Source organism: Microplitis mediator, chromosome 10 (genome assembly GCF_029852145.1).
Source record: "Microplitis mediator isolate UGA2020A chromosome 10, iyMicMedi2.1, whole genome shotgun sequence".
Taxonomy (NCBI): Eukaryota; Metazoa; Arthropoda; class Insecta; order Hymenoptera; family Braconidae; genus Microplitis; species Microplitis mediator.
In genome coordinates, this window is record NC_079978.1 from 17,779,536 (window position 1) to 17,805,302 (window position 25,767).

At 28.3% G+C, this 25,767-nt stretch overlaps 1 protein-coding gene across 2 annotated transcripts in view; it reads left to right on the forward strand.

Annotated features, from left to right (window-relative positions):
- Window positions 1-25,767, forward strand: part of LOC130675458 (hemicentin-2-like) — a 441,088-nt gene that overhangs the window by 158,993 nt on the left and 256,328 nt on the right. For both annotated transcript variants that reach the window (XM_057481164.1, XM_057481165.1), the window contains exon 4: window positions 8,904-9,109. In XM_057481164.1, coding sequence (XP_057337147.1) covers window positions 8,904-9,109 — 206 coding nt within the window. The remainder of the gene's footprint in view (window positions 1-8,903; window positions 9,110-25,767) is intronic.

Consider the following 25,767-nt stretch of genomic DNA (forward strand, 5'->3'; position numbering starts at 1 on the left):
CTATTGAAAAATTGTGATACTAAACTTTAAAATCATAATAGCAAAAGAGTTCAAACTGTTGTTACATTTTCTTTGTCATCCTAAATGATATTTTCGATATATCATTTAAAAAAATAAAGTTAATTTTTTTATACTCACGCTAATGTTTTAATCTAAAACGTCTGAATGATCTATTACCGAGTTGATCGATTACTTTGACCCCAAAAATGTTCGACGTTAAGTTGTTATTTTTACACATTTACACATGTTTGAAAATTCATTCTATGATTGTTTTATTTCAATAAATAGATGATAAAAAACTGTGACTCGGACATTACATCAGCATTGCGTAAAATACTGACTTGTCACTGATGTAAAGATATGATTTAAGAGTGACATCCACATTACGTATAACCGTGACTTTGCTACTGACATAAATGTATGATTTTAAAATTACGTCATTATGATATACGGATAATGACTTTATTACTACATAACAATGTGATGTAGATTCTATGTCAAATGTACGTAATACATAAGTCATAACTGTGACATCGTACAAGAGTCACGCTTACATCAATATGATGTCACAAGCTTTACATCATATTAAAGTCATATAGAACGTCAGATTGACATCAAATTTACATCAGATGTCGTGACATTGCTATGACCTACGTATGACGTCAAAATAAGGTCATGTGTTCACTGGGTACAACCACATAGGAATCAATACCATAATTTTATAGGAACTATTTCGATATCGTATAGGAATAAAACCCATGTTGATAGAAATGATAACTATAATTTCTATGGCTGTCATTCTTATAATTAATATTTTAAACAAACCTGTTACCATACGATATGGGAACCATTCTCATAATATATTGTAGTTGTTACCATAAATTTATTTCTGTATACGTAGCTCTAAGTAGAATGCAAGATTTCGCGCTCCGGAGGTATAAATTATTATTCTCCAGAGATTGATAAAAAATGTTGACCATTTCCTTAAGAGGATTTACTATCTTTTTTGTACCTTGAACACATGTGTACAAATGGAATGTTCCTCGTCGCTCTTACTTCTGGGAATGAGAATTTCAAATGAACCATCTTCAGAGATAAATTGAAATTTCCAACCAAATAAAATTCTATTTGATAAATGATAATTTCGTTCATTGAATGGAATATTTTATTTGATGATTTAGGACTTTTTTCGTAAAAACGATATCTATTGATAAATTGACTGTATCATTCTCTTGAGCAAAATACTTGTGTTACGAGAATCAACTCGCATTCAATGACTTTTTTACAAAGGAGATCGGGATCAAATATGAAACACCATTTTTTAAATGAAAACCGTTTTTTCAACTTCCCGCTAAGAAAATCGACGATTTTCGAAAAATTCGTAGTTATTGTTTTCACCCTGATTTTCGAGAATAGAGTTTTCATCCGATGTTGACGTTTTGAGGTCCTTGGAAGCTATATTCTGTCATTTTCAAAGGGATATGTATGTGTGTAAACTTTTCATAACTTTTCAATGCATCTAACGTTTAGATGGTAACGGTTAGATGGAGCAATCAGAAGAGTTTGTCAGCCGTTAACTTTCCTGAGGATTTCAGATCGTTCGATCTAACAAACTCAGAGAAAATTGAAAAAAAGGAAAATACTTTTTTTTGGTTTTTTTGAAACTTTTCAGAAACGTTTTGATGAATCAGTTTTAAAATCTAACCAGCTCAAGAACTCAATAACACTCGTTAATTGCCGCAAGAACCATCTCAATCGGTTCCATCTGAGAGACATCGTTGGAGAACAAAATGTTGAGAAAGGGTTTCTTTTTGAATATTTCTGAATTGACACGATCGATTAGTGTCATACTTCAATTAGCTGTAGAACTTAAAAAAACGGGCCAATTGCCGTAAGAAGCATTTCAATCGATAAATTTGCTAGATAGATTTTATTGGCAGAAGAAATGTTAAAAAACGGTTTTTTTTTCGAATATTTTCAAGACGACTGAACTAATCAATTTTCAAATCATATCAGCTCTAGAATTCCGTAAAACCACTTGATAGTTGTACATGGAAAGAAATTTATGGTAAAAATTACAATGTATTATGGGAATGGGTCCCATAATGCATGATAACCGGTTTTTTTGAAATGTTGATTATAGGAACGACACCCATATATTGTAGTTATTATTACTATAATATTATAGTAATCGTAACCATAATATTATGGTTATGGTTACCATAGTATAATGGGAACGATTCCATAGTATAATGGGAACGATTACCATAATATTATGGTAATCATTACCATAATTCTTTCAAATGCGATATGGGAACTGTTACCATAATGATGGGAATTGTTCTCATACTTATGGGAACTTTTTCCAGAAAGTATGGGCCTATATCCCATAATTCCATGTAATCCCGTATGAAAAAACCATATACTGTCGATAATATATAAAAAAATCGGTCTATAAGTTGACCCTGCGGGCCAGCCCTAAAACTTCCCGCTGTTTTCGAGCTCAACGAGCTCGAAAACACTATTGTGAATACATTTTCAAGCTCTTCGAGCTCGCAAATACTTTTGTATGTCATTGTATTGTAAAAAACCATTTTTTAGCATTTCTTTCTCCCACGATATCTCGCGAACGAATTAACCGATTTTAATGGTTGAGGCGGCAATCGACTCGTTTTGTCAAGTTCTAAAGCTGATCAAATTTTGGATTCGATTTATCGAGTCGTTTTTGTGATATTTCAGGAAAAATAAAAAATTTTTTTTTTTTTAATTCTTTCGACAACGGTTTCTCTTGAACGAATGAACCGATTTTGATGGTTGAGGTGGCATTCGACGCGGCTTATAAAGCTCTAGAGCCCAGTCCATTTTGGAATCAATCTATCAAGCACATTAAAAGTTATCAAAAAAAAACATTTTTCAAAAAACTTTATTTTTGGAATATCTCTGAACGAGCCCTACCGATCAAGCTCAATTTTCTCTCGGCTTCAAGGTATTGACAATCCGCGTCGAATGACACCTTAAAGTTCAAAATCGGTTCATCCGTTCAAAAGATAAAGGTATTTACATGCGTACGTACATACGTACGTACGTACATACATACATACATACATACACTCGGACATCATCGTGAAATTAGTCAGAATAGCTCCCTCGGACCTCAAAACGTCGACATCTGATGGAAATTCGATTTTCGTAAATCGGACCGAAACCAATAACTTCCCGAATTTTTGAAAATTTACAATTTTCTTAGCGGGAAGTTAAAAATATATGGTAAATAACTGACCATATATGGCGGCAAAATTATTAATATTGATTAATATATGATTTATCATATATAATAATTTATACGTTTAATATTATAATAATCCATATCATTTATAATATATGTAATTATCCACATGTGATATTGTATCAAAAATTATATGTCCGCTTTATAAATTAATTTATAACGTAAAATATATGTTTCATCTTATAAATTATTTTATAATTTCAATATTATTATAATCCATATAATTTATAATATATGCAATTGTATACATATGATATTACATCTCAAATTATATTCTCGTTTTATATATAAACTTATAATTTCAATATTATAATAATTTCGATATTATTATACATAAATAATTTAAAAAAAAACACTCATACCAAAAATTAAAGGAACAAAAAAATTTTAGAAATTTTTTAATGATTTTTGCAAGACTCTAACTTCATGAAAAATAATCGTATCGAGATTTAAAAAAAAGCATTTTATAGCTTGAAATCTCTAGTTTTATATTTGTGCATATATATATAAACATATATCTATCTAAATATATATTTACATACATTTATACAAATATATGTGAACATATATTTATATAATTATATATTTACATGTATAAATATTATATGTCAATCATATAATTAAATCATATATCTTATCATATAACTTAAAGTATTGTATAAAAAATTATAAGCAACATTTATAAGTTAGCATGTAAAAAAAATATATTACCAATATATATGTTGCAAATTATAAAATCATATAATATTTCGGCAAAATTTTGTAGATGGCTCCATATATGACTTCTTATAATTCCATATAATTTATCATATATTTTGAATTATACTGAAGCTCATATATTGCTTGATCATACGGGATCATTACCATAACGGTATGGGATGATATTTCATGAACGTACTAGGAACGGTTACCATAAATTTCTCTCCGTGTATCGAACACCAAAATCGGTTTATTCTTTCGAGAGATATCGATGCCGAAAATGGTTAAAAATAACAACTTTTCTTAGATACCTCATAATCTTTTCTCATAACCTTCATAGTCTATTTTTATTACTGCTCAGTTTATTGCAATCGGTTTATTAGTTTAGAATCTATCATTGACAAAACATTAAAGAAATTACTGTTCTTCGGATTTTTTTCAGATATTTGTTATTTCGAGGTTATGATCTAATTCTAAACTCCTATATCTCTTTATCAGAGATTTATTTACATTCAGTTCTGCCCAAATCTACACATTTTTTTTGTGACGATCGTACACAAAAATTTAAAGTTTCATGTTATTAACTATTTGAGATTTTTTTAGTTTTCGTAGTTCAATGCAATACAAAGAAAATTTTTTTTATTAAAGTAGCAGCTTCGCCCAAGTTGAGAAACCTGCTCCATTCTTTTCTACGAACCGTATCTAAATGTTTTTGAACAACAAACAATTGTTTTGTTTCAAAAGTAGTGTCTCATTTTGCCTCGTTCTTTCTTACAAAAGTATGATAAAAATAAAATATTTAAAAAAAAAAAAAAAAAAACCTAATTATAAATGAACGTCAGAAGAATTCATTTAGATTATAAGGTTTCATATTGAAATAAAGCAGATAGTAGTATTGCGCAGTGTAGTTGTACAAGAATAGCGAATGGTTTGTGTTCTGTATGGCTTTCTTTTGTCAGGTTTTCTCCGTAGCTAATAGCAAGGATAGAGAAGTAAAAATCTCGAGAGATTTTATTTCATGCTTTTGAGATAACGGTAGTCAAAAGGAAAATATAATCAAATAAGACCATAGTAAATATTGAGAATACATAGCATCGGAAATAATAAAGTTAAGATAATAAAATAAATAAAATGGGATTTATTAAAGTTCTATTTGTACGGTTATTGTTTATTGATTTAAAAAAAATGTTAAAAAATAATTTGAATAAAAAAATTCTTATGGAATAGTCAGAAGTTTTTATAAGCAGACTTGTTTTTTTTCCGAATTCCGTTGTGTCAAACGTCACTAAGAATTTAGGATGAAAGAAAAATAAAACAAGTCGGTTTATGTGACAAAGAATGCGAGGAATTTGGTAAGCACACTGTCAACAGGTTCCATCAAACGCTCACATCAATTGTCTGTAAAAATGAAATACGTAGTCACAAGGAAAGTTTTATCTTTTGCGGATCTTCTTCGCAAACTTTTTTTTTGTCTTCATTTTTTACACAGCGATTTAGGAAGTTTTCAACGAAAGAAAAAAAAAGTAGTTGACATTTTCTAGTAAATTCATTATACGATAAAAAATAAATTTACTTTAAGTATAATTAAAACGTTGTAACATAAACGACTTTTTTTTTTCTCTGAACGGTAGCATGTTGTCAGTGCAAGCGTCGTGTTGTACTACTTACAATTATTACGACACCGATTTTTTTATTCAAAATCAATTACTGTGTTAATTGAAATCAAACATAAATTAGCCAAAGGAATATTATAATAATATTTACTGAGGAACACCTCGGGGCAGGACGGAACCCTTCCTGAAATTTGCCAAAAAAAAAAAAGGTTTGCATTGTCATCGCAATATTTTTATGTTTGATATATTTACCAAGTTTCGAAGAGACATAAGATATCTGGGGTATGACAGACCCCCCCCCCCCAAAAAAAATGAAAAATTACATTATATTACGCGGCATATTCTCGAGCTTTGCCACAAAAATGCAACGGACCCGATTTCGTCCGATTTTTGAGACATGACTCCTCAGTTATTGTTCGAAACACTTAAACTATATATATAACAAATTCTGTTATCCAAAACAACATTTAGTGAATATTTTAACAATTATTCTTTTTTAAGGAAGTGTAACGAACTGGGAAGTTCATTCTGCTGGTCGAATTTCACAGTTCGTTACACTTCTTAAAAAAAAAAGAATAATTTTTTAAATGTTGTTTTGGATAACAGAATTTATATTATACAATATTTTATACGCATGTACAATCTGGTAACATGATAATTGTTAATTAAAGTTATTGACTTATTTGATTAAAAATAAAAGCAATCTATAGATTTTTAACACACCGTGAAACGTGTTTTAAGTGACTACAAAAAACTACACTGTAAAAAATCCGGAGTGAATTCGGAGTGATATTAAATCCGAATTCACTCCGGATTCACTCCGCCACTCGGAGTTCCGGAGTTTTGAAAAAAATCACTCCGCATGCGGAGTGGATTGGGAGTTTTATTTTAGCGGAGTGATCTCGGAGTGACGCGGATTTTATTTCACTCCCAATTCACTCCGGTCTGGAGTTTTAATACTTAAATAAATTTATACTAATTTATATTAAACTGCTAAACAATGTGTGTGTGTGTGTGTGTGTGTGTGTGTGTGAATTTTTACTTCGATTTTATTGAGTGGAGTTATATTTTATTAATAATATTTTCAAAACTCCGCTCCGGAGTGAATTTCACTCTGGAGGGATTAAATTAATAAAAAATCATCTACTCCGCGAAAACTCCCCTGCGGAGTGAATTTCACTCCAAGGGGAGTGAATAATTAAAAATTCATTCACTCCGCATTCACTCCGCGAATTTTTTACAGTGTATAGTTTTGTTTATGGCCTTAAACAGACAGTCTGAAAAAAAAGCTATCACCATCTTGTAATAGGGAATAATTGCCATCTGTATGTGATAATCATTATCATGCATTTATGTTAACTATTTGTTCCTCATATAGTAATAATATAGTAATAATTACTATTGTCGATAGTAATATTTACCATCTCGATAGTAGTATTTCGTATGTCTGAAAAATTTTTTGATTTTGCCGTCTAAGATAGTAATCAGTAATGATTATCATCACGAATAAGAATGGTTACCATCTACTCTCTTAATCTGAATCAGTAAATATTCACTGATTATCAGTAAATATTCACTGATTATCAGTGAATATTTACTGATGTAAATAGTCCCAAGTACATTATTACAAATCAGTAAAATGTTACTGATTCAATCAGTAGAAATCGCTTCACCATACTGATCAGTAAAATTGTCACTGAATAAACTAGTGATCGTAACAGATTTAATTAGTCATAACTACTGATTCAGTTCTTGATGCAGAGAAATCAATATTCATTGATTAATGCACATTAAAAAATACAAAAATTCATATAATGATCATATATTACGCCGCTGACTAAAATAGAATCAATGTATGTACAAGTTTTTCGATCAAATATGTTCTCCATTCTGTAATCAAGTGGTATTTTTTCAGGCTGTACGTATTCACGGCATTCTTTTAATACATAGATTTGTTAATTTAAATTCTTCGATCCATCAAATGGGCTTTGAAAGTCAAATTCATTTAATAAGTCTTCCACTTCAATATTATCAAGTAATTGTTTGAAATAACAATAGTATTTATCTATTTATAAACATAATAGTGAATGATGGTAATCATTCCCTATTACAAGGTGGTGATAGTTAGCATTTTTTTTAACTTCCCGCTAAGAAAATTGTAAATTTTCAAAAATTCGGGAAGTTATTGGTTTCGGTCCGATTTACGAAAATCGAATTTCCATCAGATGTCGACGTTTTGAGGTCCGAGGGAGCTATTCAGACTAATTTCACGATGATGTCCGACTGTATGTATGTATGTATGTACGTACGTACGTACGTACGTATGTAAATACCTGTATCTTTTGAACGGATGAACCGATTTTGAACTTTAAGGTGTCATTCGACGCGGATTGACAATATCTTGAAACCGAGAGAAAATTGAGCTTGATCAGTAGGGCTCGTTCAGAGATATTCCAAAAATTAAGTTTTTTCAAAAATGTTTTTTTTTATAACTTTTAATGTGCTCGATATATTAATTCCAAAATAGACTGGGCTCTAGAGCTTTATAAGCCACGTCAATTGCCACCTCAACCATCAAAATCGGTTCATTCGTTCAAGAGAAACCGTTGTCGAAAGAATTAAAAAAAAAAAATTTTTTTATTTTTCCTGAAATATCACAAAAACGACTCTATAAATCGAATCCAAAATTTGATCAGCTTTAGAACTTGACAAAACGCGTCGATTGCCGCTTCAACCATCAAAATCGGTTAATTCGTTCGCGAGATATCGTGGGAGAAAGAAATGCTAAAAAATGGTTTTTTACAAAACAATGGCATAAAAAAGTATTTGCGAGCTCGAAGAGCTCGTAAACGTATTTACAATAGTGTTTTCGAGCTCGTTGAGCTCGTAAACGGCGGGAAGTTTTGGGGCTGGCCCGCAGGGTCAACTTATAGACCGATTTTTCAGCGTGTAATGAACACATTTAATTTGTGTTAAAATAATGTACTTGTAACACACTTGGATTTAGAGCGAACCTCAAAACTTGCCTGAAGAAGTCGATATAAAGTCAACGAAATGTCGCAAAATTTGAAAATTTAATATCTGGTTATTTTTTATTCAGGTACCCAATATTTCTGTCTTTCTCAAAGTAGACAAGGATTTTAAAAACGTATAGAAAAACATACGTTTTGTCTTACCCCGGTACGTTTCTAACATTCGGTAGGCAAGTTCCTTTAAAAAAAGTAGTTCTACGGTAATAATATAAGTATTAAAAAGTTTAACCAATTAAGAAAGTCTTAAAAATAATTTAAAATGTAAATTTACAGTTATGATGCTCGAAATCGTCAAGCGGGAAAAGTTAAGTTATGGAGTGAACCTAATTTCTGGGGTAGTAGAGCAACTTTTCGACTTGGATCACCAGCCCAATTACAAATTCAAGAGGTGCGGCCTAGCGATGAAGGAGTATACAGATGTCGAGTTGACTTTAGAAATTCTCCTACACGTAACATCAAAGTCAACTTTACTGTTATACGTGAGTTAAGATATTATTTTATATAATCTGTAGCAACACATGCATCATAACTTTACGACTTGATGTATATATACTTCAAATATTATATTGTTAGAAACTTTGCTTCATTATTTATCGATTCATTTTTTTATTGGTAACAGCATTAAAATAACAATTGTCAAAATAGCGCCATGAAAATTTTATGATTAGAAACCAAAAGTAACTGCAGTTAAAACTTTTTTGTATTTGTGTTAAAAAATTTGTTAGTCCAATTAGGGTAGAAGTACCATTTGGCCACTGCTCCATTTTTGGCCATTTAATACTTTATTGTAATTAATGAAAAAGTATAAAAAAAAATTACTATTTTGATAGAGAGATAAAAGTATCTTCTTACACATTTGAAAAATTGATTGTGTCAGAGCGTATTTTACAAATTATTTCATTTTAATCTTTCAAGTGTCCAAAACTGGCACTAAAGTGGCCAAAAACGGTACCTCTACCCTATATTGTGATGGATTTTTTAAAACAGTAATCTGTTAATTTAATACAAGTGTCGTTTCTGTTATTTTACTCTGACAAATTTTGTATCTTAAATAATAAGAACGTCCGTAAATAATAAGAATGTACTCTTTTAAAACGAATCAGTGAAAAGTACTCCAATCAGTAAATATTCACTACACAAACAGTCCGAAGTATATCACCAATTCAATCAGTGATATACTTAGGTCTGATTCGTAGTGAATATTCACTTATTCGAAGTACTTTTCACTGATTCATTTTGAAAGAGCAGCACATTTATTGTGTTATTCGAAGAATTACCACAAAATTTGGGTTGTTTTGCCAAACGCTCCCGCGTGCTTCTTCATTACGATAACTACACGGAAAAAAAAAAAATAGGCGCTGCAACAGGATTTTGTCCTGTTGCAGCACCTATTTTTTTTCCGTGTAAGTGGTGATGTAGTTTCATTGTCGGCAAGGGAACTTGGATTATAATTGATTTCGAATTAATTATAGAAAAATCACAGAATATCAAACTGAATGTTTGCTAAATTTGACAGAAGTTGTATTAAGGTTAGATAAATATTTTTCAGTTGGTTAGGTTAATGTGCTTATTGTTTGTTGCCGCGTCTTATTACCTCATACACACATGCACAAAAAAAGAAATAAATTACATTCTAAAAAAATTTCTTGTAGCCATTTATCTATCCAACACATAGGGGAGGGTGGGGCAGAGCGGCCCCCCTAAGCCAATTTTTACTTTTTGTGGTTTTCAACCATAAGATCACTTTACTTTTGTTCTATTTCGAACAAATTTATGGACATTTTGCCAAAATTCTGAAAAAAAAAAAATTTTTTTTTGTGGGGCAGAGCGCCCCCCCTCCAAAAAATTTTTTTTTCGTTTTTTTTTTTTTTTTAAATTGTTTTCATCATTAAGAATGTATTTCTTTCTCTTGACAACTATTTTTGGTTTTATATTACTCGAAAAAAATTTTTTAAGGTGTAATAAATCATTCACCCTCGATTACCTTAATTACCAATTGTTATTTAATAAAAAAAAAAAAAACAATTCTATAGTTTTACTTTATTTCAAAAATTTATCAACTAAAAAAAAAAATTTTTTTTTTATATATTTTTAGCGACCAAATTTGCCTCTTACATAGAGAAACGGCCGAAAAATATGAAAAAATAATTTTTTCGGAAGTTTCGGCTGGTCCATTTTGCCCCAGGTGTTATGCGTAGAGCTAGAAATGTGGAATTATAATCATTTTTTTTTTATTCTGACAATAAAAATATGAAAAAATCACTTTTTAATAATTTTTGGCTTGTCCATTTTGCCCCAGGTGTTATGCATAGGGCTAAAAATGCGCAAATATATCGGATTTATAATAATCAGACGAAAAAAAAAAAATTTTTTTTTTTATCAAAATTTTAGGGGGGCCGCTTTGCCCCACCCTCCCCTATGTTCTTTTACAAATAAAAGGGGTGCTGATATGTATTTTTGATTCAAAACCGATTTTTACTTCAATTTCATTCTCTTTCGATGCTTTGTCCATCTTATCACTCTTTTTACAGTTGAAATTAATGCTACTGTTCCAACTTCTCCCGCTATTTGCTTCAACAAAACTTGTTCCTTTAATTGTTTAGCAAAACTTTGATCGATCACCTCTGAAAAACTGTTCAATAGATCAATTTGAAAATTTATAGGGTTATTGAGGGTACATGAAGCTAAAAAATTACCTGGTAACATTAGTCTATTCATCGATGTTTACAGAGTAGTAGTTGATTTACTAATAAACCAAAAAAAGTCATTTTTTTTGCATTTACTTCTAATGGATGTCAAAAATAAAAACAATTTTTTTTCAAAAAATAATGAAAGGGTCGTGTAGAGAATTTATTCAAATTATTAACGCCGCCCTCAAATTTACTGTACGATCATTGGTCCCTGAAATATCGATGATCAAAGCCAAAAAGATCATTTTTTGTTTAAAGGCTGATATCTCTGCGACAAATCGTCCTACGAGGTTAAAAAAAAGCCAAATTGAAGCTAAATAAATTTGCTCAACGACCTGTGCATTGGTTTGGTTGAGAAAATTTTCATACGGTCCGTGGGCTCTTCGGAAAAAAAAAAAAATTTAGAAATTTTTTGTCTCGTGGTATTTTTTCTATTTGCGCTATAGCTGGAGCTCTTAAATAATTTTGATAAAAATGCATCGGAATTAGAGATTTCCAGCTATAAAATGATTTTTTTTTAAATCTCGATCCAATTACTTTTTACAAAGTTACAGCCTTCCAAAAATCACTAAAAAATTTATAAAATATTTCTGTTCCTTTAATTTTTTGCGTTAGTGTATATTGAAAATAAATATTATTACAAAAAAAAAATAATTATTGATTTTAAGAAAACAAATTTGACCTATAAAAATCACTGTAATACAATTTACTTAGTAATTTCTCCTCCGAGTCTTTGTATAATCCCATAACAGTTGAGACAGTTTTCCAATAACTTAAGCGAGTTTTTCTGTATTAATGTTAATTCAATTACAATTGTAAATGAAAGAAAGAAAATTAGTTTAATAACAAAACTCCAATAGTTTTAATTTTCATAATTTAGTACCCACTTTTATAAAAGCGTAACGAAAAATTTACGCTTTTATATAAGTGGTGCATATTAGACCCAACGGTTCCAACGAAACTGAAGAGCTTAAATAAGTTTACTTTGCTCAGTCTTTGTAAACATGCGATGTTATTTATTTAGGTCTCATTTTAAACATTTAAAAGTAATTAAAATTACTCATAATTAATGTAAACTTAAAAAAAAAATAATTTAGATTTAACGAGATGTAGTTCGATTGACGCAGATTCAATTTTTCCGGATATTAATTTATATGTCTCAACTTCATATATTTGTTTGTATCGACTCATACCCATATGCGATATTTTCAAATTTTCCCAACACATATCTACATCGATCTAACTAATTAAAAAAAAACTTAACCCGGGTCGAAAATAAAACTTGATTTAGACTTGGTTTACCGAGTCGAAATTTGGAGCCATTTTTCACAAGACAATCCCGACTTTTTTTTACGGAGATATGAAATACATTCATATCTCCAAAAAAAATAAAGCGTAAAATTAAAATATAGCGTCTTAAAAAATACAAACTTTTTGCCAGGTCCGTTTGGCTGTGGATGCGCGCGCAAGGTTTGGCCAAACAAAGACGCTATATCTTAATAAATAATAAAGATAGGCGAAAGATGATTCAGGCATTTGTGTATTTTGATGCAAAAAAGCTAATTTTGTCGTTATTTAAGAGCTATCAATTATAGTTTTCTTGTAATTTGAGTTTAAACAATTAAATTATTTATAACGACAAACGAGACCACCGTAGAACTTTTTAATTATCAAAATCAGTTTCCTCGCATCAAATTACATACATACTCGTTGAAAAATCTTATCGACCTGATTTTGCATACAGCCGAAAGAATAACGGCGAAAGGACTGTAAGTCCGACATCCCGGGTCAAAAATAAAACTTGATTTAGACTTGGTTTACCAAGTCGAAATTTGGAGCCGTTTTTCACAAGACAAATTCGACTTTTTTTACGCAGGTATGAAATATATTGAGTTTTCGCCTTGGTTTAGACTTAACTGGCCTACTTAGTCACGATTTAAGACGAAAAAGTTGAAATCAAGTTGAAATTGACTTGGTTTAGACTTATTCGACTTAAATTTTAAGACGAAAAAGTCAAGATCTTATCAAAAAATCGTCGGCAAATCGATAACTTCAAAAGAAAATAAGGCGAAGCGAGCCTGAATCAAGTTTGATTTTTGACCCGGGATGGCAGATTCGAATTACGGTCATTACCGCAATTTGCCATAATTTACGGTATTCGGAAGAATTACGGTAAAATACGGTACGATACAAGACGGTGATAGTACGTTATTTATACCGTAAATTTGAAGTAAGAGAACGGGAATTTACCGTAAAATTGTGACAAGCCTGCAGTATTTTACCGTAAAGTGAAGTCTTGAACTGTAAAAACTGTAAAAATATGATAACAATGTCTCTCATAATTTATTGGAACCATTCCATAAATTTTCTCTTTCTGTACGTAGGTCTAATTAGGAAGCCGAATTAAATCCTCCGTAGATGTGAATTATTTTTTTCTTGAGTTACGATTATTTCTCAAATAAATACTGTTGAAATCTTTCCTAACTTTCTTAAATACCCAGCACTTTCATTTACGTTGCTTTTTTTTCAGTGCAGATGAATAATTTCTTTATTAGCTGGAGGATAAAATTTAATAATAGAGATAAGTATACTGTTAATTCAGACAGTTCCGTAGGCCATGAAAAAAAAAAAAAAAACATATTATTCTTGGAAAATCTCTTTTCTTGTTCGAAAAAAAAACTTTGGAAAATCTAAATGTGCATAACTCACTTGCCCATTCAAAAAATAAAAAAAAAGTTAATGATAATAATAATATATAAGTATAATAGTAGCGAAAAAGAAAAAAAGTGCGAGAGTTGGGAAAACAATTCAGTTTAAGCATAACAGTGATTGTGTTTCTACTACTTTGTTCCCATATCGAACTTATATACAATTGAATTTGTATACAAAAATTTTCTTAAATCCAAGTGGCAATGGTCGAAACTAAATAACCGAATAGAACACAATATTAGTGATTTATATTCTTAAATGTCCTATTAAAAATTGAATTTTTTAATTTTTGTTCACAATTCAAAAGTTTATTAAAGTAACAATATGTTGTAATCAATCTTCAGTAATATTTCAAATTTTTCCTACAAAAAACAGAATGAAAATGAATGGATCACTCAATACTTGAATGCGGATAAACTAATGATTATAATTATCGTTACGAACGAATTAACCGATTGAGATGACTAAGGCGATAATCGACGAGTTTTTATTAAGTTCTAGAGCTGATTAGATTTTGAAGTCGATCGTTTAAATGGTTTCTGAGAAATCAATAAAAAACTAAGAAATAAAAAAACTTTTTTTTCGTCATTTGCCAAAATTTTTAAGTCTACTTGATCCAATGATCTGAAATTTTCAGAAAAATTGATGGCCAACCAGCTCTTTCGATTGCCACCTTAACCATCCAAATCGGTTCATTAGTTAAAAAGTTATAAAGAGTTTACACACACACACTCGGACATCGTTCTAGAAATAGTCAGAATAGTTTCCTGTGATCTTAAAATGTCGACATCTGATAAAAACTCGATTTTCAAAGATCGGGGTAAAAACAATAACTTCCCGAATTATTTGAAAATCATGGATTTTCTTAGCGGGAAGTTAAAAAATTGTTTTCTATCGGCTCATAACCACTCTGTGAGAGACACCAACTACCACCGTGCGCTGCCTGTCGGTCACTACGGTACTACCGAGACTCTCTTTCTCTCGCTCCGTCAACTCTCGTATTTTTACGGGCTTGTCACAAGGTAAATATGTCTGAGTGTAAATATTTGACAGTAATTTGAATTCTTGCACGTATGAAAGTTATTTAATATGAGATAGTCCTTGTTGTTTCTAAAGACCTAATTCTGCTACACTTCACAATCCAAGTTGACTTGGAGTTATGCGCAATTTGTTTACTATAGAAAATTTTTAGCGTCAAAAAGCTCATCGTCAAAAAGCTCATTAGAGAAGACAAGGACACGGCAGTCTATCTTCAAAATTTCATTGATAGAAAAAGTTATCTTTCAAAAGTTTTTCCGTATTTTAGACTTTACCCTCGCGGTTTTGCGAATGCCGTAAAAATGCCGTAATAATGATTTTACAACAGTGATAGCGATTATTTCTGACGGATAATAATTTGATCAAAGACAGTAACCGTTTATTAAAAATTGTATATTTTCTATAGCCTTCTGTGGATATTATTAATTTTTAACTCCATTTTCTCCATGTATTATTATTCTCAACAATATATGCAAATTTTTTTAAACTTCATTCAGCGCCATGATGAATTTACGCTTCATCAAAGTTCATTCCATCAGACTATTCAGGTAGGGTTGAAATATTTAATTTGTTTGAGTTATGCTTACATTCGAACTTATCTTAATGTCAAACAATATAGTTTGCAAACTGCACGGAGATAAATTTATGGTAACAATTACAATATATTATGGTAATGGTTCCCATAATGCATGGTAACCGGTTTTTTTGAAATGTTGATTATAGGAACGGCACCCATATATATTATGGTAATCATTCCCATAGTTATTGGTATAATTCCTATATGGTATCGGAATTGTTCCTATGGAATTATGGTAATCGTTACTATGTAACTATGATAATGGTTACCATAATATTATGGTAACGATTACTATAATATTATAGTAATGATAACTACAATATATGGGTGCCGTTCTTATAATCAACATTTCAAAAAACCCGGTTACCATGCATTATGGGAACCATTCCCATAACATATTGTAATTGTTACCATAAATTTCTCTTTGTGTTGATTATAGGAACAGCATCCATATATTGTAGTTATCATTACCATAATATTATGGTAATAATTCCCATACATTATGGGAATAGTTACCATAATATATAGGATTTATTCCGATATGCACTTAGGAATCGTTACAATGTGGTTATAGGATTGGTTCCTATTTGCCTATGGGAACTATTCCTATGAGTATGGTAACCATAATTCTATGACTATGCGATATGGGAACTGTTACCATAATAATGGGAATTGTTCCTATACTTATGGAAACTTTTCCTAGAAAGTATGGGCCTATATCCCGTAATTCCAAGTAATCGTTACCATAACGGTATGGGATGATATTTCATAAACGTACTAGGAACGGTTACCATAAATTTCTCTCCGTGTGTAAACTTTTTTAGTTGAAAAATTTTGTCACCTATAAGCTGCCTAGAGAACAAAAACAGATTATTTTACGCTTAGGATGATAATAATAATAATAATAATAATAATAATAATAATAATAATAATAATAATAATAATAATAATAATAATAATAATAATAATAATAATAATAATAATAATAATAATAATAATAATAATAATAATAATAATAATAATAATAATAATAATAATAATAATAATAATAATAATAATAATAATAATAATAATAATAATAATAATAATAATAATAATAATAATAATAATAATAATAATAATAATAATAATAATAATAATAATAATAATAATAATAATAATAATAATAATAATAATAATAATAATAATAATAATAATAATAATAATAATAATAATAATAATAATAATAATAATAATAATAATAATAATAATAATAATAATAATAATAATAATAATAATAATAATAATAATAATAATAATAATAATAATAATAATAATAATAATAATAATAATAATAATAATAATAATAATAATAATAATAATAATAATAATAATAATAATAATAATAATAATAATAATAATAATAATAATAATAATAATAATAATAATAATAATAATAATAATAATAATAATAATAATAATAATAATAATAATAATAATAATAATAATAATAATAATAATAATAATAATAATAATAATAATAATAATAATAATAATAATAATAATAATAATAATAATAATAATAATAATAATAATAATAATAATAATAATAATAATAATAATAATAATAATAATAATAATAATAATAATAATAATAATAATAATAATAATAATAATAATAATAATAATAATAATAATAATAATAATAATAATAATAATAATAATAATAATAATAATAATAATAATAATAATAATAATAATAATAATAATAATAATAATAATAATAATAATAATAATAATAATAATAATAATAATAATAATAATAATAATAATAATAATAATAATAATAATAATAATAATAATAATAATAATAATAATAATAATAATAATAATAATAATAATAATAATAATAATAATAATAATAATAATAATAATAATAATAATAATAATAATAATAATAATAATAATAATAATAATAATAATAATAATAATAATAATAATAATAATAATAATAATAATAATAATAATAATAATAATAATAATAATAATAATAATAATAATAATAATAATAATAATAATAATAATAATAATAATAATAATAATAATAATAATAATAATAATAATAATAATAATAATAATAATAATAATAATAATAATAATAATAATAATAATAATAATAATAATAATAATAATAATAATAATAATAATAATAATAATAATAATAATAATAATAATAATAATAATAATAATAATAATAATAATAATAATAATAATAATAATAATAATAATAATAATAATAATAATAATAATAATAATAATAATAATAATAATAATAATAATAATAATAATAATAATAATAATAATAATAATAATAATAATAATAATAATAATAATAATAATAATAATAATAATAATAATAATAATAATAATAATAATAATAATAATAATAATAATAATAATAATAATAATAATAATAATAATAATAATAATAATAATAATAATAATAATAATAATAATAATAATAATAATAATAATAATAATAATAATAATAATAATAATAATAATAATAATAATAATAATAATAATAATAATAATAATAATAATAATAATAATAATAATAATAATAATAATAATAATAATAATAGGGGATGGCAGATTAACTTAAGCCATCCTCCAGTACAACCGTAACTAAGCACTTTTGAACAAAACAAAATTTTTTTATTTTAATTAATGGTGTCTCATTTTGCCCCACCTTCCCCTAATTGACAGTAATTGGGAATGTATTGATTGAGAATATTCCAAGTGACTACGGAGCTTTCACAAAATAAGTGAATCTCTGTCCCTTTCTCTCTCCCTCTGGTAACTACTAATACAATCAAGTCACAAACTCCGATGCTGTACTATTCTATCGTACTTCCTACGGAAACCTTGGTCCTTTCGACATCGACATCTTTAACACAATTTAAGCCGTCGGTTGGCCATTAAACTGAAACAACTTGTTCCAGTATAAAATCCGCGTACTGTAGAATCCGTAACATCGACAGTCGGAAGTCATTCACTTCTTGGCAAGGTACCAGAAGTCGATTTAAAACGATAAGAAACCCAACGAACGATTTTGTTAGAAAGTTTATAGCAATGCTAAGTTCATTATTGATTTAGACATTATCCATTTAGTTTGCAAAACTTTCCACTGCTTTATATACTGCATGACTCGTCTGATCTGGCTGGTGTGCTTCGGATTATATCAGGGAATCCAACCAACTAGTTTGCCAACAATTTTATTGAAAATAATTAGCAGCCGGAAAATTTACAAGTAATGGAATATAACTATTTATCATGAACAGTTTAGTGAGAGGAAACAGCAGTGAAAAAATTATAACTGTCTTCAAACGTAAGGTTGTTATGAAAAGGGCAAATATCTTTTACGTTTGTCTCAATAATAAATAGCTTTGCTATGTACGAAGTGAACATCTGTTTGCGTAGTATGATAGCTGTACTATTTACTCATTTTTCTTTGAGTCTATTTACATTCATTAGGAAATTAATTATTCTTTCATGGTCCCAATTATAATTTATCTCAGTCTATTTCTTTATAATTATTTGAAATGAACTGCATCTTATGTCTTTGATCTCTTTGTGTATGAAATACACGCTTTAACGTCAACTTAAAAATTATCGTAAACAATTAATTACATTATAAAACCCCGGGTCGAAAAATTTGATCTGATTTTAGTCTAACTGGACTGTATTTGGACTACTTGGTCTGTTATTGAACTTCGATAAAAATTTTAATCTGTTTTTGATCTACCCGGACTGAAAAATTTGACCTGATTTTAGTCTGATTGGACTATTTGATCTGATTTTGATCTTTTATGAAAATTTTAAGCTGTTTTCGATCTGCGACTTTAAAAAACAAACGCGTTACGAGCAGACTAAATTAGATTAATTCGTGAACTTTAAAAAATTTCAGTTCTGAAAATTTACAAGGACAAAACTAGATTAAATCATGGACTTATAAAATTTTTATTTATGGGCAATATTTATGAAAAAATATTAAGTTGCAGAATTGATTATGTTTTATTTACTATTTATTTACTATCTTTTGTTTAAAAATGTCGGCAGTTAATGAAAATTTGACAGCTTAATTTTTTAGTTGTCTTCATTGAATATTTATATCATTGAATAAAAGTGATAAAACAACTCTTAAAATGTCAAGAATTTTCTCCTATTTACTGGATAAAATTGAAAATATTTTGGCATAAGAGAACATCAAAATTCTTGTGCTATGGAGAAAAATGTTGGCTCGAAATCTACCAATTTTTATTATACTGTCGACCAAACTTGAAACAGAAAGTAAAGTATCCAAAAAATTACGATGCTCTTGTAAAAAATTATTATGCTGCATCAAAATTATTATAATGTATGGAAGTGATTGATATTGAAGCTCATCGATAAGTTTCTCGCGCGTAATAAGTAATGTGATACAGTATAATCATTTTTTGTAAGAGCACGATAATTTTTTGGATGCTTTACTCCCTGTTTCAAGTTTAGTCGACAGCATTGTAAAAATTGGTAGGTTTCGAGCCAACATTTTCTCTGTGTGACATCTTATTATGGAAGCGCATTAGCATGTTTTAAATACCAAGAAAATTAAAATAAATTAATAAATCTAGATTATTATTATTATGATTATTATTTATATTTATAAAAAGTCCTGTATTTGTCCTTAAAAACAATTGAACACAGACTAAATATTATAGAGAATAAAGTCTGTTTTTGTCCTTAAAAACAATTGAACACAGACCAATAATTATAATAAAAAAGTCTGTTTTTAGTCTAAACGCGATTTAAAACAGACCAAATATCATACGAAAATAAGTCTGATATTAGCCTGGATAAGGAATAGTACGGGCAAAAACAGATTAAATTCTTATATAAAATAAATACGATTTATAAACTTGAATTAAAGGAAAAATATTTGAATTTATCATTTATTTTAAAACAGATCTAATTTTTTGACCCGGGACCCTAACGTTTGAATACTCAAATTTTTAAAATAGGGAAAAAAGCTTTTTTACAGAAATTTATGTGTCTCACTTTGTCTGGCCATCTGCTATAAATTAAGCAGAAAACATGGATATTTTTGGCGCTCAATACCAGTTACTTTGATTGTGAGTAATCAATTCACATTTAGTAAAAAATACTGTATTAAAATTAAAAATTACTGGCCTAGATATTATAATTAAAAGATATCCCGAGTCAAAATATTGAACTTTCATTTAACTTACGTTAACTTATAGAACTTACGTAAGCTTAATTTGAACTTACATCTAACTTAAATAACTTATTAGGCTTGATTATAACTTGAATCGACTTAAATAAAAATATTGACTTAATTATAACTTACCTGGAATAAAGTTAACCCAAAGTGAACTTGAATCTACTCCCAAGTCGAAATTTTGAATCGTAAGTTGGAAGTATTGGACGGTAAAATCGGCATCTAGATATTCAATGTTGAAAAAGATGGACAAAATCAATTCCCTTCGGCTTTTCTGTGGGGGATTTTCGTGGGTCGAACGATAAAAATACTCCCGTTTTTGCATTAGCGGCTTACAGACTTGAACTTTGGCACAAATATTCCCAACAATCCTACGAATCACTCACCATCGGTATTTTTTCAGAAAACTAACTCCGAGAGGTGTTTCACCGGAGTGGAAGATTAAAATACTCCCGTTTTAACATTATTTGACTTACAGGCGTGAACTTTGGCACAAATATTCCCAACAATCTCACAAATCGACCACCATAGAAGTTTTCGAAAAACATACCGATCAATTTGGGTTAATTTCATTCCAGGTATGCCTTATAAGTTATAGTTACGTCAGTATTTTGATTTAAGTCGATTCAAGTTATAATCGAGCCTAATAACTTATTTAAGTACACGGAAAGAAAATTATGGGAAGTTTTGCTATGCATTATGGAAATGGTTCCCATAATGGTATGGGAATAGTACCTATACTACTATAGGGATGGTTCCCATATATTATAGGAACCATTCCCATACTATTATGGGAATGGTTCCCACATTAGTATAGGAACTATTCCTATAATATTATGGGAACTATTCCCATAATGTTATGGGAACCATCCCTATAATATCATAAAATTTTTTTTTTGCACAATAGTGTAAAAATTTTCCAAAATTTGAATTTTCTTAAATGTTTTGTGCTGACAAAAAATTCTTGTTAAAAATTTTAATGTTTTTTTGCCAAATACGATTTTTTTTTCAATGTTTGAATTTTTGTTTTTATGTTTAATAATATTTCTGTGTATTGTAAAAGTGATTACCACACTTCTTTAAAATAATTTTTTCATGATAATATGGGAACCATTCCCATAATATTATAGGAATGGTTACTATAATAGTATGGGAACTATTCCCATAATATTATGGGAATGATTCCTATAATGGTATAGGAACCATTCCAATTGCATTATGGGAATCATTCCCATAATATTATGGGAATAGTTCCCATACTATTATAGGAACCATTCCCATAATATTATGGGAATGGTTCCTATAAATTATAGGAACCATTCCTATAATTATAGGAATCATTCCTATAGTGTTATGGGTATCATTCCCATAATAATTCTAGAACTATTCCTATAATTATGGGAAACATTCCTATAATTATAGGAACCGCTCCCATAATTTATGGTCGTAATTCCTATGATGGTATAGGAAAAAATTTCACAAAATTATGGGAACCACTGCCATAATTTTCTTTCCGTGTAAGATGTAAGTTCATCAAGCATATGTAAGTTCAATGTAAGTTCTATAAGTTAACGTAAGTTAATTGTAACTTCAATATTTCGACTCGGGATAATGTAGTAAAATTTCTTTTTACGTATTTTACGTTTCTCTTAAGGATTTACATTAAAAAAGCTATTTATTATTCAGATGCTATGAATTTTTAACAATAACTAAAAGCGGAAAATTTTTTTAATAAAGAAATTATTACTCATTCTGTAAATGTGAAACTAAAGTCGCAGAGGCAAAAGGAGATTTATCCGTAGACCAGAGAGCTGAATATCCGCGTATTAAATTTAACAGGATAAAATTCACTAAAAAAAAATTTAATGCACATTTCTATTAACGATTTTCGACTGATGTAGAATAAAAATGAAAGTTGTAAGTTTGGTTACTCAACTTGGCATTAAGACTATATTTTTAGGTCGAATTTTCTAAAATCCAGGTATTGTATTTGTCCTCATGATCGATTTGTCAAGGAATTTTGTCACAACCTATCATAATTAGTGGAGTAGGATTCAAAAATACTATTCGTTAAAAAATTTATATAAGTATGTATACATATATATTTATATGTGTGATATTACGCAGTTTTGAGGACACGATTGCGTCTACAGTTCTTATCAGATCTTAATGAAATTTTCTACACTTATTCTATGCACGGAAAGAAAATTATGGCAGCGGTTCCCATAATTTTGTGAAATTTTTTCCTATACCATCATAGGAATTACGACCATGAATTATGAGAGCGGTTCCTATAATTATAGGAATGTTTCCCATAATTATAGGAATAGTTCCTATAATTATGGGAATGATACCTATAACACTATAGGAACGGTTCCTATAATTATAGGAAGGGTTCCTATAATTTATAGGAATCCTTTCTATAATATTATGGGAATGATTCCCATAATGCAATTGGAATGGTTCGTATACCATTATGGGAATCATTCCCATATTATCATGAAAATATTAATTTAAAGAAGTGTGGTCATCACTTCTACAATACACAGAAATATTATTAAACATAAAAACAAAAATTCAAACATTGAAAAAAAAAATCGTATTTGGCAAAAAAACATTAAAATTTTTAACAAGAATTTTTTGTCAGCACAAAACATTCAAGAAAATTTAAATTTTGGGAAATTTCTACACTATTCTGCAAAAAAAAAATTTTATGATATTATAGGGATGGTTCCCATAACATTATGGGAATAGTTCCCATAATATTATAGGAATAGTTCCTATACCAATATGGGAACCATTCCCATAATAGTACGGGAATGATTCCCATACCATTATAGGAATGGTTCCCATAATGGTATGGGAACTATTCTCATACTATTATGGGGATGGTTCCCATAATATATGGGGACCATCCCTATAGTAGTATAGGTACTATTCCCATACCATTATGGGAACCATTCCCATAATGCATAGCAAAACTTCCCATAATTTTCTTTCCGTGTGGGTAATTATCACGATTAAGTTCGAAGATGGGCTAAATCGGTTGATTAGTTTAGAAGCTATGGCTTTTTGAAATTTTTTCGATTTTTCGAAAAAATCAGTTTTTATTCACTTTCAAGTTCATATAATTTTAAAACTAATACTCATATACGATTTCCGTAAAAAGTATCTGAAAGCTGGTCTAATATGCTTTAATTTATGACCTTAATCTTTATATTTTGATAATTTCTTTCAATAATTTGATAACCTTCAAAAGCATTTCGTTTATTACTTATGATGTTTCAAACGTACCTGTACGCCTTATAATTATGACTGGACATGTCATTACGATAGCACCCATAGTTCTCATCGGATCTTGATGAAATTTTCTACACTCATTCTACAAGTGATTATCTTGATAAAATTTAAAGATGAGTAAAATCGGTCAATTAGTTTTGAAGTAACGGCTTTTTGAAATTTTCACGACTTTTCGAAAAAATCAGTTCTTATTCACTTTCAAGTTCATATAATTTTAAGACTAATACTCATAGACAATTTCCGTAAAAAGTATCTGAAAGCTTGTCTAATATGCTTCAATTTATGACCTTAGTCTTTATGGTTTGATAATTTCTTCCAATAATTTGATAGCCTTGAAAATTTTAATGGAATCAAAAAATGTTGAAAATATGGTGTTCATTCCACATAACTTTTGCATTTCCTATTATAATACAATTTTGTCGGTTGTATTTCATTGTGAACAAAATAACCTGTAAATTTCACAGCTATTTTATATTTCAAAAGTATTTCTTTTATTACTTTATTACCCTGTGATTATAACTTAGCTTGTTATACATTTTAATATGTATGTATATTTTCGTTTCTCAGCAGATGAGTATACGCAAACATTAGGTCGACTTCAAATGTAATATCAATAACTCGGTCTATAGATATAACCACGCTTACTCAAAGCTAGTTTGTCAATCCGAAATTTTAGTAATACGCGACTAAATTAGTATTGCTCGTACATTTATATTTAAATAAATAAATATACTTACAATATTTAAACCGCGGACTAAGAAACTCGGATTGACAAACTGACCATCAAAAATTGGCTTCAACCTTAGTAAAAATGTACAAGGGCTGCCTTCGTTTTAAACTAAGCGCGAGCTACCGAAAAGTCGGGGAGGTGGTGTAGTATTTTTTTGTATTGATAAAATTAAATAATTATTTTCATAATTAATAATTAACATTTTCGTATAACCTTTGTGACCAAACGACTCAGAAATGATTGAATTATTTTATTTTGTACATTTAATTAACTGCATGAGAAAAATCTTTATCCAGTATTCCGTTAAAGTCGACTGAGGCTTTACTTGCAAAATGTTTTTGTTAATAACAAAAAAAACAACTTCTTTTGCCTGGTTCTTGTAGGGGAGGGGGGGGCAAAAGGGGGTAACTAAGGAAATACTAAGTTTTCGAGGACTAAAATACGCTAAATCTTTTTGTTTTTAGTGATATTCGAGATAAATAGACAAAATTTTTAGCTGCCGTTAAAAAACAAAATTTTCATTTTTGGCGGGCAAAACGGAGTACCCTTAAAAAAAGCTGAAAAAAAAAAATTTCTGAAAATCGATCAAATTTTATTACTTGAATCTTTTATATGTAATATACATAAAGAAAAATTACATTTCACATCATTGGTGGACACAAAGGCAAAAAATAAAATTTTTGTGGGGCAGAGAGGCCTCCCTACAAAAAATGATATTTTTTTTTAAATTGTTTTCATTATTAAGAATGTATTTCTTTCTCTTGACAACTATTTTTGGTTTTATAATACTCAAAAAAATTTTTTTAAGTGTAATAAATCGTTTCCCCTCGATTAGC